The 17,213-nt window shown below is 39.2% G+C and overlaps 1 protein-coding gene across 1 annotated transcript; it reads left to right on the forward strand.

The window, feature by feature from the left end:
• The first annotated feature begins 1,810 nt into the window (after positions 1-1,810).
• Positions 1,811-2,341, forward strand: LOC112504500 (trigger factor-like). Its single transcript, XM_025108438.1, has one exon. It carries the CDS (start codon positions 1,811-1,813, stop codon positions 2,339-2,341), a length of 531 nt encoding a protein of 176 aa, XP_024964206.1.
• Positions 2,342-17,213: the final 14,872 nt, after the last annotated feature.

The raw sequence follows: 17,213 nt of genomic DNA on the forward strand, positions 1-17,213 counted from the left end.
AAGACAGCTAGAGATGACAAATCAACAGCTGGATTGTACAAAGTTTATCTTGTTTTGTTCATTATCCATGTTTAGATAAGCTTTATCTTTCCCTAGRAGATTTGCTAGATAGTCTCACTAGATAGTTATCATCTTGTCTAGATTACTAGTATAAATAGGTGGTTAGGCCTATTGTAATCWAAGACTCTTTTACGTTTTTCACAATCATTGAAATAAAGTGAAACMTTTGACACTCAAGTATATTCTTTGAATGTTTATCAATTGTTCTTAGTGTTATTGAGAGATCTAGGATCAACAGAGAGGGTTTATCGGAAAAGCTTTGTATGATAAACGAGCTCATCGATCAAGCTTTAAATGATAAGAATACTCATTGTTAAACAAAGAATAAGTAATGAATCAGTCTAAGATCTATCTGSAGACAAAACATTACAAAATACTTTAAGATTATCATCTAACAAGAAGTGTCYGGATACCCTTCTCATCGATCACAACCATATCYGGATTGGCCTTCAYCGAACAGGTCTTATCCGRAGAAGGTCCTCATTGGACAAKCSTTGTCTGGATAAGGTCTTCAATGGACATAGTTATGTCTGAATTAACCCTTCACCAGACAACACTTAGAAAATGAAAGGGTTTTGAAAGCATTCAGTGATGGTCTTCATCAACTTTGCTATAGTGATCTTCGATGACCTKGCGCTGWAGYTGAACAAGCGCTAGAGGGAGAAGGTCGTTCCCTACACCCATTTTCTGTCAATGGTGTTCACCAAGATCTTTGGCRAAAAATACTCCAAGGAAGGTAACCTTCCTGTCTGCAAGCTTGGATGCAGGATTCTGGATCACAAGCTAAGGGATGGAGATGTTGCACTTTCTGCTGTGGTTCTTCAATTCCTCCTTCTTCWTCTCTTTCTTAGGTGGTCAAGACAAAGAAAACCCCCCTAAGTCTAACCCAACCACCACAACCCTCTCTTCCAAACRCCCATCTCAACCAACTCTTGGTTCTCCTTTGAGAGCCAAGAAGGCCAAAAAGGGGACAACCACGTCTCTGGCTGTGACCTCTCAAAAGGTCTCAACTATTGAAACAAGCCTTACCCCCGAGGCACTTTCAGTCAGCCTTCCCAACTCTTCAGTGATATCTGAAATCACTGTCGTACCCGTGGCTCCTCTTYCAACCGCCTTAGTGACCYAAATCACTAAAGGTGAGAATATYAGCATCRCCACTGCCGAACACCCACTACCATCAGTCTCATCCATCTTCTCCTCCCCTTCATCTTTGGTCTCYACATGTGTCTTTGATTSGTCARYGAATRTCCTTCCTGATGATGAGACACCCACCACTGGACTTGAGGTTGCTCCTCTCGAGGCAACTCARCAAACTAGTGCTTATCCCCTCGAATGCACCATGGAGCACACCAGCRTTAATCCTTCAKATAACGCTAAARAAGCCTYARGTATTCCATCTTCCTACCCATTCATTTCTACTAACCCCRAGMTTTTTTATGCTCASTCTCCATCTTTTTCAGGTCCTTTTGAGGAACYAGCCAWGGAAGATGCATACAACATGGCTGAGGACGTAAAGCTACTCCTCCCTRCTGTCAAGACGRTTTTCATCAAAATGGACGAAGTCCATAYAGACACGTCTTGAAGGGACGAAGTAGTTGCTGACCTCTCARCCGTYAGGGYTGAAGTTCAAGAGGTCAACGRCCAGCTCTCCAACATGCAAGTGGCAGTTCAAGCCATTRTTGAGGCCRTCGCTGCTTTAACAAGMAAGGCCKATGAAGCAAACTCCCATCTTACCTAGCATACTGAGCTGATGCAGCAGATTTTGGCTGCTCTCCAACAGCCAGTTCCAGCGCCTGAACCCTCGTTCAYMRATGATGACCGTGCCCAGCTGGATGAARCGCRCGAGGCAACGGTTATACRACTAGAAGAAATGATGGCGCTCCAAATCCGGACAGTCGACCACTTTTTTGGCTATTGCTTCAAAGCTATTGCCAAAGAGGGGGAGACAAGGTCTGAAGCTGTTCCCTCCAATGCTGCTGCTGCCGCCCCTGAAACTGCTATTCTTGCGACCGACGCTGAAGCGGAAGCTGAAGTTAATGTCGCTGATGACCTTCCAACTTTTAGTGAATCTCCTGTAGTTGAGGATGTTGATGTCGTCCAAGTTGACACTGAAGCTCGCGATGATGATGTTCAAGTCACCCCTACAGCTAATACTGGTGATCTAGATGATGATGAAGATGACAGTGAATCTCCCGACCTTCCTGACACTAGCAACGATCTGGATGATGATCATGATGACGATGATGATGAAGACGATGATGACGAGGACTTCACGTTTTAGTACCAGAGACCTGCTAGTGCCACGAAAGGCGTCGCCCTTGGGGATTCCGCATCCTAGGGGGAGCAAGGGGAGAAAGAGGCAACTCAAGAAAAGTACTAGAGCACCAAGTCGAAAGACAAAGGTGTTGCTGAAGAAGGCAATCTTAAGGTACTGTTCAAACCTCTAGAACCTTTATCTAACGAGTCCTCTAGCCTTATCACCATAACTTCTATGTACCAACTCTCTATCCCCACAACTACCTACARTCGGCTAGAGGAATGGGTCCCTGAAAACCCATCCCCAAGCGCGCCACCGACCAGCAGATGTCTCAGCTCAGGGAGTCACTTGACCACACTAGAGTAAAAATTTCTCTTCGTACCTCTAGTTGTGGTGAGTTCAACTTTCTGACTGAAGCTGAAAGACTCGAGGCTCTCAAGGCCGAAGAAGAACTAAACCTTCAAAGAATATAGACCGAGGACAACTTAAAGTTGGCCAAGTCCCTTGCTGCCAAAGTTCTTCCAAGGAAGAAATCCAAAAAGATGGTGAATGCTATCCAAGCCCAAGATATGCATCTCTCTATTGCAAAAGCTGAACGGAAGTAAGCACTGAATCTGGACGACCATGACAGAAAATGGAGCRAAGATTGTCTACAAAACAGAGTCAGTCCTCATCCTATTTGAAACACCACCATCAGCGGACGGATGAAAAACGGTGGGTTGCTGGTCTTAATGCTCATCACAAGGGATAACCTTGATGCTATCACCGAGTATCCTTCCTACCTCGGCGAGTACGGCTATAGTGATTGACTGGAGATCCGCCAAGCCATTCAGCGCTCAAAATCATGACATAAGACGATTATCTAAGACATCATCATCGAGCTGATCAAGAAGATGTCCATGTATGTCGTTGTACCCTGAAAAGCCAACTCTGAAGAATGGTGGAAGATGAAAAAGAACTTCAATTCCTAATGACGGACCAACCCTGAGGAATGAAAATGAATCAAAGTTCTCCTTGGATGAAGTCCTGAAGGCTACGAAGAAGCCATACATCTTTATGTTGAACCTGTCACTACCGGCGAAGTGTCCCTACATACGCAACACTATGCACATCAAGCCTGAGTTAGGATTCATCTTCCTTGACTATGAAGGCGAAGTCAGCATTCAAAGAATGTTTGATTTGTATCTCTGTCCAATGGAACATCTTGCATACATCCTATATTGGCGGAATGATGACATATAAGGTGAAACGATGGATATCAAGATCAGGAACGAATTTCGACGTCGAAAGGAGCTCGAAGAAGATGTACCTGGATACATTAATCTTAACAACTTAGATTAGTTATTTCATTGGTAATTCGTCCATTCACTGTATTTTTTTGTATTCTATGTCGACTTTCACTATTCAACTTATATATTGTAAGTCTAAGACATGTACTGAACTACTTGAAATATTTTCCTTTAAATTAATAAAAGTGTTTCATTTACATCACTAAAAAAGATCACTGAAAAGAGTAATAGGGACACATGTCTATGAGTTTCAGTGTTTTTCTTACATTCACTGACAATCTATAAGTCAGTGAACATGCTTTCAGTTTCAGTTTTCCTTCTTATACCTTTTCTTAAATTTGTAACTTAAGAAAATTTACTAAGTAAAAACTGAGTCACTGAAAAAGATCCCAAAACAGTCAAAAGGGACATGTACTTTATATATAACTTTTCCTTACTGCTATTTGTGAAGGCAACTTTCTTTATGTTGCTTTGTTATCATTAAATAGGGGGAGATTGTTGATCATCTCTCTCATTGATTTGATGATAATCCTTTTTATCTATTATGAAGTATTATGTTTCTGTCTTTCAGTTCCAGCGATCATCACTAAGTCTGTTCAGTGATCGCTGAGACATGTATTGTAAATCTATCAGCGACAACGATACTTCAAGAAGACAAAAYTCACACCAAAGAACCTTCAGCGAAAGTCGAAGACTGAAATTGAAGATTAGAGACTAGCGTGTTCGCGATCTGAAGCGGTATTCAGTGATTACAACCTGGTCAACATATGAATGAAGACTGCCCAAGCCTCAGCGAATGCTGAAAAGACCTTCAGGGTTATTCCAGCATTCATTGATCAAATGAAGCTTGTTGTGCAAGATTGCTTTTGTCTTGTCCTTCCACACACAAAGGACAAACCCATACCCTTTCTAGAGTATAGTACGGTACGGAGCCAATTAGTTGGCTCTACTACCCACCAACTCAATGAAAAATGTCTGCTCATGAATAGGCTTTTGTACTATTCACTGTAGCCAAGGACAAGCTTTTCTCTAAAAGCTTGACGTGTGTTCAAACCCTACTGCATTGCATTAAATGTGCATTTAATGCAATGGGTATAAATAGATGTGTGCTATCTTCATGTAGATATACCTTAATTCTTATGTGCATACGTGAAAGAACACACACACACACACATCTAAGAACACTTACGCTTATCTTCAACCAAGTCAGAATCCCTTCTCAAGTATTCTAAAATTTTTTTACCCAGAAAGAACTCATTTCCTTCTTAGTCTTAACAACAAATCTTTTCTTTTTGCTAAGATCATTTGTGTGTAACTTAGATTGTTTTAGGTAGGTTATCTTTACCTTATCTTATTCCGCATACAATCTTGTAAAATCTGTATTGATCCTTCTTTATCAATATATATTTTTTAAATTTGAAAAGTTTCCTGTGTTTGTACTCATCTCCACCTTCTACAAWYTTTTTCTATAGAACCAACACARRTTTTGATTATCGTCGTTSTTATCATYATCATCATTTCCAGGACGAATAGCCGTATCAGATGTAATACTTCACATCACACAATGCATGTAACACATACTTCATTCAACARAAATACATGTATTGTACAATCTAGGTCCCAAAGTACAAGAAATTATCGTACAAAATACATAGCCCAAAAATTCCAAAATACAAGTTCTTGTACTGATCAACATTATTTATAAAACTAAATTCATCATAACTGATCTTCACACAGATATGCACAGAGGAAAATATTACATATTCCCCTTTCCTTTACCATCATGTAACTTAGCGGTTCCTGCAATACATATTGGAAATACAAAATGAAGGTTAGACCAAAATGTCTAGTGAGATCCCTTTTTCCGTGTAATTGCAGGGTGAAGACCACCAAAATCTTTATTAAAAATCAACTTTTCATGTAAACAGATACATAATCATGTAATTCACATCTACCAGTGCCTCACTAATTTTCGAAGCCAATCTCTGACTTTATAAACAGTTTATTTAAGCATAAACAGGCTAGAACTTTTCAGGTTCCACATAACTCATCTCTAAACATTTTCATCAGAAACACGGTCATGCAAAGCCTCTGGCTAAAAGCCAGTTATCTTCTCCTCAATAACATCCWTATTACTATTTCCAATAAGAACCATGTTTCTAAATCTTTAAGTCACAAAGAAATAAGAACTCAGAGCCATCGTAATTTTAAAGGATATAATAAAATAAGAGTTATATTATTAAACACATACACAAATGCCACCCTTATATCCAAAGGTACACCTCTCCTTGATATGCCACCCTTATCCCAAAGTACACCTCTCTTTGATATGCCGCCCTTTTCCCAAAGTACACCTCTCCTTGATATGCACCCTTAATTTTTTGATCAGTTACTGCTTTCGATGTTTCTACAAAATTCAATTTACTATTTAGCCTGACTTCTGGTAGAGGTACTGCCAAACTCGGATCTGCCAAACATTTCTGCAGATTAGACACGTGGAAAGTATTATGAATCAAACAAAGCTCTTCTGGTAACTCCAGTTGATACACAACCATTCTGAGTCGCTTACAAATTCTGAATGGCCCGTTATACCTTGGACTGAGCTTACTTTCTTACCGAATCTGACTATCCCTTTCCATGGTGAAACTTTCATCATCACATAATTTCCCACAAGGAATTCAATCGGCTTACTTCGTCTGTTAGCATAGCTCTTCTGACGGTCTTGAGTGATTTTAATCTTTTCTCTGATTTGCTCAATCTTCTCAGAAGTTACTTGAAAAWTTTCCGGTCCAGTTAATTTTATTTCATCCACTTCATTCCAACACAACGACGTTCTACACTTACGACCATAGAGAACTTCTTATGGTGCCACCTGAATGTTGGAGTGATAACTATTGTTGTAGGAAAATTCAATTAACGACAGATGATCTTCCCACGATCCCCCAAAATCTATAACACATGCTCTCAWCATATCTTAAAGAGTCTGAATTGTTCTTTCACTCTGCCCRTCAGTCTGTGGATGATACGCCGTACTCAACCGAATCTGAGAACCCAAAGCTTTCTGAAAACTTTCCTAGAACTTAGATGTAAACCGACTATCTCTTTCTGAGATGATAGACAACGGAACTCCATGTCTAGTCACAATCTCTGTAATATAAATCCTTGYCAACCTTTCTAACAGATAATTCTTTTTTATCGGAAGAAAGTKCACAGATTTTGACAGACGATCCACAATCACCCATATGGCATCATATCCTTTTGGAGTTCGAGGAAATTTCATAATGAAATCYATCGTGATATGATTCCATTTCCASACAGGAATTTTTAAAGACTGAAGACTCCCATATGGSCTTTGATGCTCAGCTTTCACTTGCAAACATGTTAAACATCRCTCCACATACYTTGCTATGTCTTTCTTCAATCCAGGCCACMAATAAATTGGTTTTAAGTGTTTATACATTTTATTAGTGCMAGGATGAATAGAATAATGAGATTTATGACTTTCGTTCAAAAYAATTTCWTGGGTATTTCTATAGYATGGTACCCATATTCTAYCCTGAAAACACWGAAGTTCTTTATCATTCTTTTCCAAKGTGGAAATCAGTTTACCCAATCGTTCAGACTTGAAGYTATCATCCTTGACAGCTTCACCTGACACTTTGCAATCTCATCATGAAGATCCGGCAACAGAGTCATTCTCATAGCCACTACCCTGACCGTACCACTCTTTTCTTTTCTGCTTAAGGCATCTGCTACCACATTAGCTTTTCTCGGATGGTAAAAGATTTCACAATCATAATCATTTACCAACTCAATCCATCGTTGTTGTTTCATGTTTAGCTCATTTCGATTAAATAAATGTTGGATACTTTTAWGATCAGTAAATATCTGACACTAAGTCCCCAAAAAATAGTGCCTCTAAATCTTCAGAGCAAAAACTACAACTGCAAGCTCCATGTCGTGTGTTGGATATTGTTTCTCATGATCTTTCAGTTGTCTGGATGCATAAGCAATTACTTTCCCCTTTGCATTAGAACACATCCCAAACCCAACCTTGAAGCATCAMTGTAGACCATGAAATCTTCTGATCCTTCTGGTAGAGATAAAATTGGAGCGCTGCACAGATGATCTTTCAATAACTGAAAAGCTTATGTTGATCTCTCTTCCCACTGATACTTAACATTTTTCCTTGTTAACTTYGTCAATGGCACTGTAATCTTGGAGAAATCCTGAATGAATTTCCWGTAGTACCCTGYTAACCCCAACAAACTACGGACTTCCGAAGGAAATCTCGGTGCCTCCCATTTCTCTACTGYTTCAATCTKAGCAGGATCAACCTTGACTCMTGCTTCAGATATAATGTGACCCAGAAATTGAACTTCTCTTAATCATAACTCACATTTGGACAATTTAGCGTACAACTTTTCTTTCTTYASAAGCTTTAGAATCAAATGAAGATGCTCRGYATGCTCTTCTTCAGATTTTRAGTAYATAAGAATATCATTGATAAACACAATAACAAATTTATCAAGATAYTCACYACATACGTGGTTCATGAGATCCATGAAAGCTAYRGGARCATTGGTTAGGAGARAAGGCATAACCAAAAACTCATGATGTCCATACCGAGTTYGGAAAGYAGTCTTGGCAACAGTTTCTTCTYTGACTTTTAACTCATGGTATCCTGACCGCAAATCRATCTTTGAAAAGTAACTGGCTCCYAYCAGTTGAACAAAAAGATCATCAATTCTTGGTAGAGGATACTTATTCTTAATTGTCAGTTTGTTCAACTCACGATAATCAATGCACATCCGCATTGATCTATCTTTATTTTTGACAAACAGAACCGGAGCACCCTAGGGTGAGGTACTTGGTCTGATGAAACCCCTTGTCAAGAATATATTTTAACTAATTAATGAACTCTTTCAGCTCTGACGGTGCAAGCTGGTACGGTGCTCTTGCCACTGGCGCTGCCCCAAGTACCAGATGTTGGGTTTAATTAAAAGCTTTATTGTTGTATTCAAGTTTCTCCTTAGTTTACTTGCTTTGTAATAGTGTAGATTTACTATTTCCTTAGTATAAATACTATTTTCCTTGTAATTGTCATTACCAAGTCATTAGCACAATTGTAATGAAGATTAGAGATGTAATTTCTCTCTCAATCAAATCAGTAACATTTGATGATCTATTCTTTCTACTATTCTATTCATCTTGTTCTTGAAGATCTTTTAATTTTTGTATGAATCTTGGACTTCACACCAGATCTATCCTGAGCTCAATAGATCTATTTGCTGGTAGACCAGTCAAATCTTCCGAGAAGACTTCCGAATAATCACATACAACTAGAATCAACTCTCGCTTGGTTCTTGACTATTAGTAGTGTCAACTACTAATATATCGTCAAGTGGCACATAAGTCATACATTCAGATTCATCAAATAAAGGTGACATGAATGAAAAATTTGCACCCGAATCAAATAACACCTTAGCATGTATGGAATTTAGAAGAAATGTACCTCTTACCACGTCAGGTGTGGCCTCGACTTCATTCTTTGTCATCTAGAATGACCGACCTCGGGCCTCTCCTTACCCTCCTCTAGATACATTGGGTTTTTCAAGGGAACTCGATACATTACTTCCTATAATCAATTGCAGAGTCTTTAACAGTGGACAATTGGGTCGAATATGATCCGGTGAATTATAATTAAAGCACCTTCTAGTAATTGAAAAACTTCTTGATAAATGTCCTGCCTCATAACACTTGTAACATCTTCTCAGGTCCATTTTACAATCACTCTAATGAATCTGTCGACACCGAGTACATGCTTTTTCATTAGCTTTCTGCACATATCTGTTATCATCTCTTACTGACTTTGACCCTCGATAATCAGATAAAGGTCCTTCCCATTTCCTCTTATCAAAAACCTTTCCCTCTTCTTGTCTGTTTTTATTTCTTTCAGTAACTTCTGCCACATCCACAGTCAATGAAAAAGTGGTAGGATTCATAACAATCACAAATTCTCGAAACGRAGGCTTTAAACCCCARATATCWMTCTCYAGTTTCCTGGATTCTGRYGAAATGTAATGCTCAATAAATCGGGAGTATTCRATGAACTTTTTGGTATATTCTCGAACAATTCCAGTACCTTGTTCTAATTTTAAGAAATCCTCTTCCATTTGTGTTACAACTGTCTTGGGACAGAACTGATCTTTGAATCTGTTCACAAATTCTGCCCAAGATAATGTTTGTAAAACGTCTGTTCTAGCTRAAGACTCGACTTCCCACCAGGATAAGGCATTAGATTTCAATATAGAAATGGCAAACCGAAATTTATCTATCTCCGGACACTTAATAGTGTTGAACACATACTCAATCTCTTTAATCCAACACATAGCTTTAACTRGATCTCTTTCTCTAGAGAATGTTGGTGGTTTGCATGTCAAAAACATTTTGATATCTCCTTTTTTGCTATGTGCAACTGGAACAGAGGGATTTATTTATACTCTCTCTTTTTCAACACTAGCACGTACTCCCATAATGGACGTCAACATTTCCCTTAACTTTCCCATCTCCTATGCCAACATGTCTCTWGTTACATATTCTGACTGGGGCATGTGTTCTTGATTAATATTTTCGRAGTGAGATTCTTCATGATTAGGATGAGTCTAAGATTGACTAATTCTACCTCTGGCTTGACTTCTTCCTCACCCTCTGCCTCTAATTCTTCCTCTGCCACTATCCTCTCAAGTATTAGCAGGAGCATTGACAGGAGAATTTTCTGTATCCTCAGGATTAGGGCAGGCAATCCTTTCAGATCTTCGAGTTCGGCGAGACATCTGTAAATTTCAATATTAATAATCATGTATTCACATTCCCAAATATAATGAAGTATTTAAGTTCAGATATGTACGAGTAAAATCATAATTACATTGGCTAGATGTAATTCGAATTTACCTTACATGCTGTTCTCTTTAACTCATCATATTTATTTTCAATGGCGTTAACTATGTCCGGGACCCCTAACATGCAATGAAATAGTTTAAGTCTACGTATCATGCTTTAAATACCTAAATCACTTAAAACTCAGGCTCTGATACCACTTTTTGTAACACCCCAAATCATACATTGCATGTAGCACATACTTCATTCACCAGAAATACATGTATTATACCACTTAGGTCCCAAAGTACAAGAAATTATCATACAAAATACATATCCCAAAAATTCCAAAAATACAAGTTTTTGTACTGATCAACGTTATCTATAAAACTAAATACATCATAACTGATCTTCACACAGATATGCACATAAAAAATATTACATTTTCCCCTTCCCTTTCCCCTTACCATCATGTAACTCAGCGGTTCCTGCAATACATATTAGAAATACAAAATGAGGGTTAGACAAAAATGTTTAGTGAGATCCCTTTTTCCATGTAATTGCAGGGTGAAAATCACCAAAATCTTTATTAAAAATCAACGTTTCATGTAAACAGATACATAATCATGTAATTCACATCTACCAATACCTCGCTAGTTTTCAAAGCCAATCTTTGACTATATAAACAGTATATTTAAGCATAAACAGGCTAGAACTTTTCAGGTTCCACATTACTCATCTCTAAACATTTTCATCAGAAACACATTTATTCAAAGCCTCTAGCCAAAAGCCAGTTATCTTCTCATCAATAACATCCTTATTACTATTTCCAATAAGAAGCATGTTCCTCAATCCTTAAATCATAATGAAATAAGAACTCAGAGCCATCGTAATCTTAAAGAATATTATAATAAGAGTTATATTCATAAACGCATACACAAATGCCACCCTTATATCCAAAGGTACACCTCTCTTTGATATGTCACCCTTATCCCATAGTACACCTCTCCTTGATATGCCACTCTTATTCCAAAGTACACATCTCTTTGATATGCCACCCTTATTTCCTCATCAAAATTTACAGATTATTCTCAATCAGAACAAAACGAAGTCACAAACATCCTGAAGGAATATCATCTATAGTTTTAACCAAAAACAGTTTCAAAATAAAAAATTGATCATTCTTTCTTTATCAGCTTTTTAGAAAGGAATAAAAATGCCATTAACATAATTCAACTTTAAATAAAATATTCATTAACATATCCGGTCAACTCCCCCAAAAGTCGAGTCAAGCTTTGGCCAAACTTCATTTTGAATCCCAAATATCACTTAAATCAGATAAATTCTTCAAGAACACAATTAGACGAGAGAGAGAATTTCACCAAGCATTGTATGTGTATTTCTTGAGACAGATTACAAAATGATTAGCATGAACTAATTACAATTAAGCTACAAAACACTATTTATACTATGAAAGAAATAAAGCCTAACTATTACGATAATGAGAGAACTTGAATACAATCCTTTTAGCACATTCTTGAACCCAACAATATCCATCTTTGGATTCAAGTTCAAGACATTGTGAATCTTGACTTTCTTAGCCCAAGATGTGTCTCCAACCTCCTTAAAGCACTCCGGTATTGCAACTTGTCATCTAGCAGGTTCAGAGCATTGACCAGTAGATACCTTTCCTTCGGACTCATTCTCTCGGATTCTACGGCTTTATCATTGTCAGCTTTAATCGTCTCAGGCGCCCGACGTATCATCCTTATAATACCATCACTGTAGTTGTTCAGCTCACTGAATCTCATAAACTTCTTTATTCAACCTTCAGCACTATAAACGACACCAAACTCCGGATCTTCAAGAATGATACACAGAGGATAGCCTTCAATATCTTCAATTTCTTGGTCTGATCTTTTCAAATTAATGAGCTTCTGGTTATCTTCAAGTCCCATTTGGATATCTAGAACCATAGATACTTTGACATGACTCTTCATATATGTCTTGATAGCTTCAAGAGCAATAACTGCTCCTTCTCTTTTAATAGTAAGATTTCGCAGTTCGTGGTACATATGCTCCAGATCTTCTAAATAGAGATTCGAGAAAGCAACTTCATTGAACGTCCAGACTCGTCCATCCTGTCTTGTAACTGTAAACACCGGATACCAAACTCTAAGGAGTTTATTGGCATCAATTTGTTTGATGGACACAATGCGATGTCTGGTCCGTACTTGACTAATCGGAAGGCGCTTTGCTTTGAGAAAATGCTTATATTCCAAACAATATTCTCGGGTTTCTTTGTGAATCCTGAGAATTTTATCTGCGTTAAGAGCTTTGTGGTGCCGAAGAAAGATGACAAAGTATATGTCTTCCAGGTAAGGTTCTCTAATCCGTGCTCTATCATAACCTGGAACATTAGCTCGTATTGCAAATGGCACATAATTCTTAGTAAATATTTATGTAGGATCATATGCCATTCTCAAAGTTTCTAAAGTACCATGATCAACTGCGGTGGAAGGTTCAGAAGGAATCTGATGATCACCCAGGAATGGAAAGATTGGATCATCTTCTTTGATGTCAGCTTCAAAGTCAAAGTACATACCAGATGACTCATCAATATAATCAATATCTTCACCAAAGTCTTGAACTCCACCCAGTTCTTTAGAAAAAGCTTCATTAAAGCCAAATTGGCAGACAAATCCAAAAGCAACCTTGTCTCTACTGTGGAGTCTGCCGGTTTTTCAACCATTGGCTCAATCATAAGATTTGTCTCCATGGTTATCTCCTCTTCAACTATTACCAAGCTTGTAGTCCTTTCCCTTGTTCTTTCTGGAACAGGACTTTCAACATTAACCGCTTTAGAATATGGCTCCCTTTCAACACCTTCAACATGAACAGACGACTCAACCATCCTCTATCTTTTTCTCTCCCCCTCATGATGATCAGGATCATCCAGATCATCATGCCTTCGTTTTAAGGAGGTGGCTTGAGCGCGACACGTATCTTCTAAGATCGATACCCTTTCGGATAGGGAATCAATAGAATTCTTCAAAACTTGAGTGTTGGATGTAATTAGCTTGCTAAGTTTTGAGAAATTAGCAGCAACTACATCTTGGAAGGCCAAAAACTCTGGGGCCCGAACAGTTGGGTTTTCATCTACAAGTTGTCGAAGGATCCCAACCAGGTCTGCATCAACCGTATCTGGATTCTGAGAAGACATCAGCTTTACGTATAACAACGATTTAAGCTCATCCACCAATTGTTTCTTGTGCCCTCGGAGGTTCAGGCACAGGCGGTGGTGACGGCACAGACGGTTGTTCATCAACTACTGGCTCCTTTCCCTTTATCATTCTCTTCAGACTAAGAATTTGAGCTTCCATGTGATCCTGAACATCCTTTAGGGCATCGTCCAAATATTCTCTTGACACAAAGTTGGGTAAACTCACACCTGGATCACTTAGATTACAGTTGTAACAACAGTTGAAAAAATTGTTGTGCCTACGTTCAGTGTTGGCGTGATATTTGCATTGGTAGGACTTCCGACCTGTCCTAGTGGTAAGTCAATAGAGTTCACTCTGGTCGTTCTGGCAGCTTCACTAAGAACTCTAATTTGAGCAATAGATGCTCTCGACTCGTATGTACCAAAGTGTATCGGCTCTAGACTCGAGGTGCACAGAATCGATGTCGTAGGCTGGGGCAGAAGCCTACTATCTTCAATATCCACATTCTCTGATTGAGAAGCAGATTGATTGTTGATCCCAGATCTTTCAATAACACTAATAATCGAGTTAAGAATAACCAAATTATAGTGTTTTAATGAACAAAATGATGAACACTCAAGAACAATGTATGAACATTCAAAGAACAATTTTGAGTGCTAATAAATTCACTTTATTCAATATGAAAACGTAAAACCCAACATTGATTATAATAGGCCTAATCACCTATTTATACTAAAAGATTAATTAGAAGATAACTATCTAATGAGACTATTTAGCTAATCTGCTACTAATGGATAAAGTTTATCTAAGCTACGGATAAGCTATAAATTAAGATAAACTTGAAATCCAGCTGTTGATTTGTCATCTCCAGCTGTCTTTCATGGAATGATAATTCAACCTTATCTTTATATCTTCTTCGTATGCCTCTGGTTGAATTGCTGAAGAAAACTCTAAATGTCGTTGACCAGAGGACTAATGAAAATGCTCTTTCCATCGCATCTCTAGTTGTTCATCGATCCTCTGGCTGTTCTTCAGGCTTAGTCAATTCTGCCTTATTGTCTTCATCAGTCTTCTGGTTCTTCATCATTTATCGTTCTTCATTACTTTTACACTTGTTAATTATTGGGGTCTAACAATCTCCCCCTAAGTAATGAAAGAACATAAACTAATCTATAAACAAAATTGAAGAACATAGACTAATCTAAAGAAAAACATCAAATTCCAAATTTCCATTGGATGATGAATTCTTACAGTACTGAAAACAGAGATTTACAATAAGGCAAAAAATTTAAAACTCCATTCATGATCTACCTTGAGATATATCCCAGAAGCGCAGGAGCAGTCTTCGATAACTGAGGACTGTCGATATCTCATGAATGAGTTGATTCCCATCTTCTCTTGGCACATGAGACCTGCGCAGTCTTTCTCTTATAACCTTCTGAAACAACTCAAGTGTATCGATTGAATACTTGAAGGCTTCAGTTAGTCTGAAGAATTTCTTTAACCCAAACTCATTCTTGAAGACAAGTCCAAGCTCGGGTTGAGTTAAGATAGAGGCAGATCTCTTCTCCTGCAGGCCAGGAAAGTCTTCATTCGGTGGGGTGCAGGAGAGTCTCTCGATACCCAAATGTAGAGCAATTTGAAAATCACTCTTGGCTCTGTGCTTCACCAGGGTCTCCATCGTCTTCACTATCGCTCTGTTTGCCACCCCAAATCTTATTCCTTGATCCTGTTGCTGAGCTGTGAACACATAAAGTTCGATCAAGTCGTAGGGGTTGAGATTGATCAAGTCATTGTCGTTGAAGACGTTGACCTGATCGTGAGCTCTCTCTACCGTGTACTCGATATATCTTATTGCTCTGTTGGCGAAGGTCCTCATTTCTATATCCATTACCTTCTTTATCCCATCATTTGAGAAGACAACTTGTGGTGGTTGGGTAGTCTATCTAACAAATCGATGATGTAGGAGGTCCATGGATTTTGGTGAAAGAACTAGAGGATTGAGGGATAGGCTTTCATCGCGATTGTGGTACATGTATTGATGGATATTCTCCATAATGATGGGTTCCCTTGGTGGTATTTCTGGACGTTTCCTTAGCGACTCCATGTTCTGTATTATTTCATAGGCTTTTACGGAGGGTGCCTAGATGAAGAGGGAATGTCCGCTTGCACCATGGTTGGTTTGGTTGGGGGTTTGTTTGGGTAGTAGGTTGTGTATCGATTGGGAGGTGTGTTTGGGTAGTGGGTTGTGTATCGGTTGGCAATGGGATGGTCTCTTGGATTGGCTCAGTTTCATCGGGTTGGGTGATGAAAGGTTGTTTATCGTGAGGGGTTGGTGATGGGGTTAATGGTAAGTCTGGTGTTGGTGATGGAGTGAAAGGTGGGTTCGTTTCTGTAGGTGGGGGTGGATGGATTTTCATCGGTTGAGGAACTCAACACGATGGGTTCAAGTGTGGTAGTAAGGGGAACATGTATATTAGGTACATGTTCAGAGGGCTAAGCCTCTGGTCCCCTTGCTTGGGTTGATGGGGATTGTTGTGTTTGGGGTGATGGAGATGGTGGGTTTTGTTGTTGGTGATGGGATGTTGAGAGTGCAGCAGACTTCATTACTTGTGGAGCGGTGGCCTGTTTCTCCCCCTCATGAAAACCAAGACCTTGATCATCGGGGTCTGTATTCTCATGCCTTCGTCGTTTGAGGGGACGGCTTGATGAGCAGGAGGCCTTTGACCTGTTCTTCTTCCAAAGCCGTATACGCTCGGCCAAAGTACGCACCCGATCCTTGTTGTGCTTGTTGTGCTGGTGTTCCGTGGTACGAAGGAGAGTGTTGGTTCGATCTTACTGTTGTAGTAGACTCTTCCTCAGCGCAATGGTAGGCTCAACCGACCCGGCGGCAAACTTTGCACTTATCTCATTGAACGATGAGATAAGTTCCTTAGACAGAGCCCGAAGGTCGGCTCTGGTGGCAAGATCTGTGCTTGATGTTGGTGGTGGTGGCACAGAGGTGGTGGCGGATGTTGATGGAGGATGGGGAAGGTTGGTGATGAGATTCCTCACCTCTGCAGTGAAGGCGGAGAATGCTGCATCGAAGGATGGGCCTGCAGAGGGAGGTGGAGGTGGTGGAGGTTGGGGTATGTTGGCTAGTATGGTGGCTGGGAGTTAGGTTAAGATGGTTTAGATGTTGGTCATTTGGGTGGTGAGGGAGGTGAGGATTTCATCGATTGATGAAGATGTTTGTAGAAGTGTTGGTTGAGGGAGTTGGGTGAGGATTGTGGCGGGTAGGGCGTTTAAGGTTTGGAGGATGGTGTTTATTTGGGTGGTTATGGTGGCTATGGTGTCATCGGTTGCAGTTGCTGTAACACCGTAGCAACAAAACATCTAACTAACCCACAAATCATTAAAACCTGGTTTTAAAACTCCAAAACATACGAGATATAAATTTTAGTTAAAAACCACAAAAATTGTTCATACGGTTTGACCCAAAAAGTCATCACAACTAAAGATAAT

The sequence above is a fragment of the Cynara cardunculus genome, unplaced genomic scaffold (genome assembly GCF_001531365.2).
Source record: "Cynara cardunculus var. scolymus isolate 2C unplaced genomic scaffold, CcrdV1 Un_Scaffold_5820, whole genome shotgun sequence".
Lineage (NCBI taxonomy): Eukaryota > Viridiplantae > Streptophyta > Magnoliopsida > Asterales > Asteraceae > Cynara > Cynara cardunculus.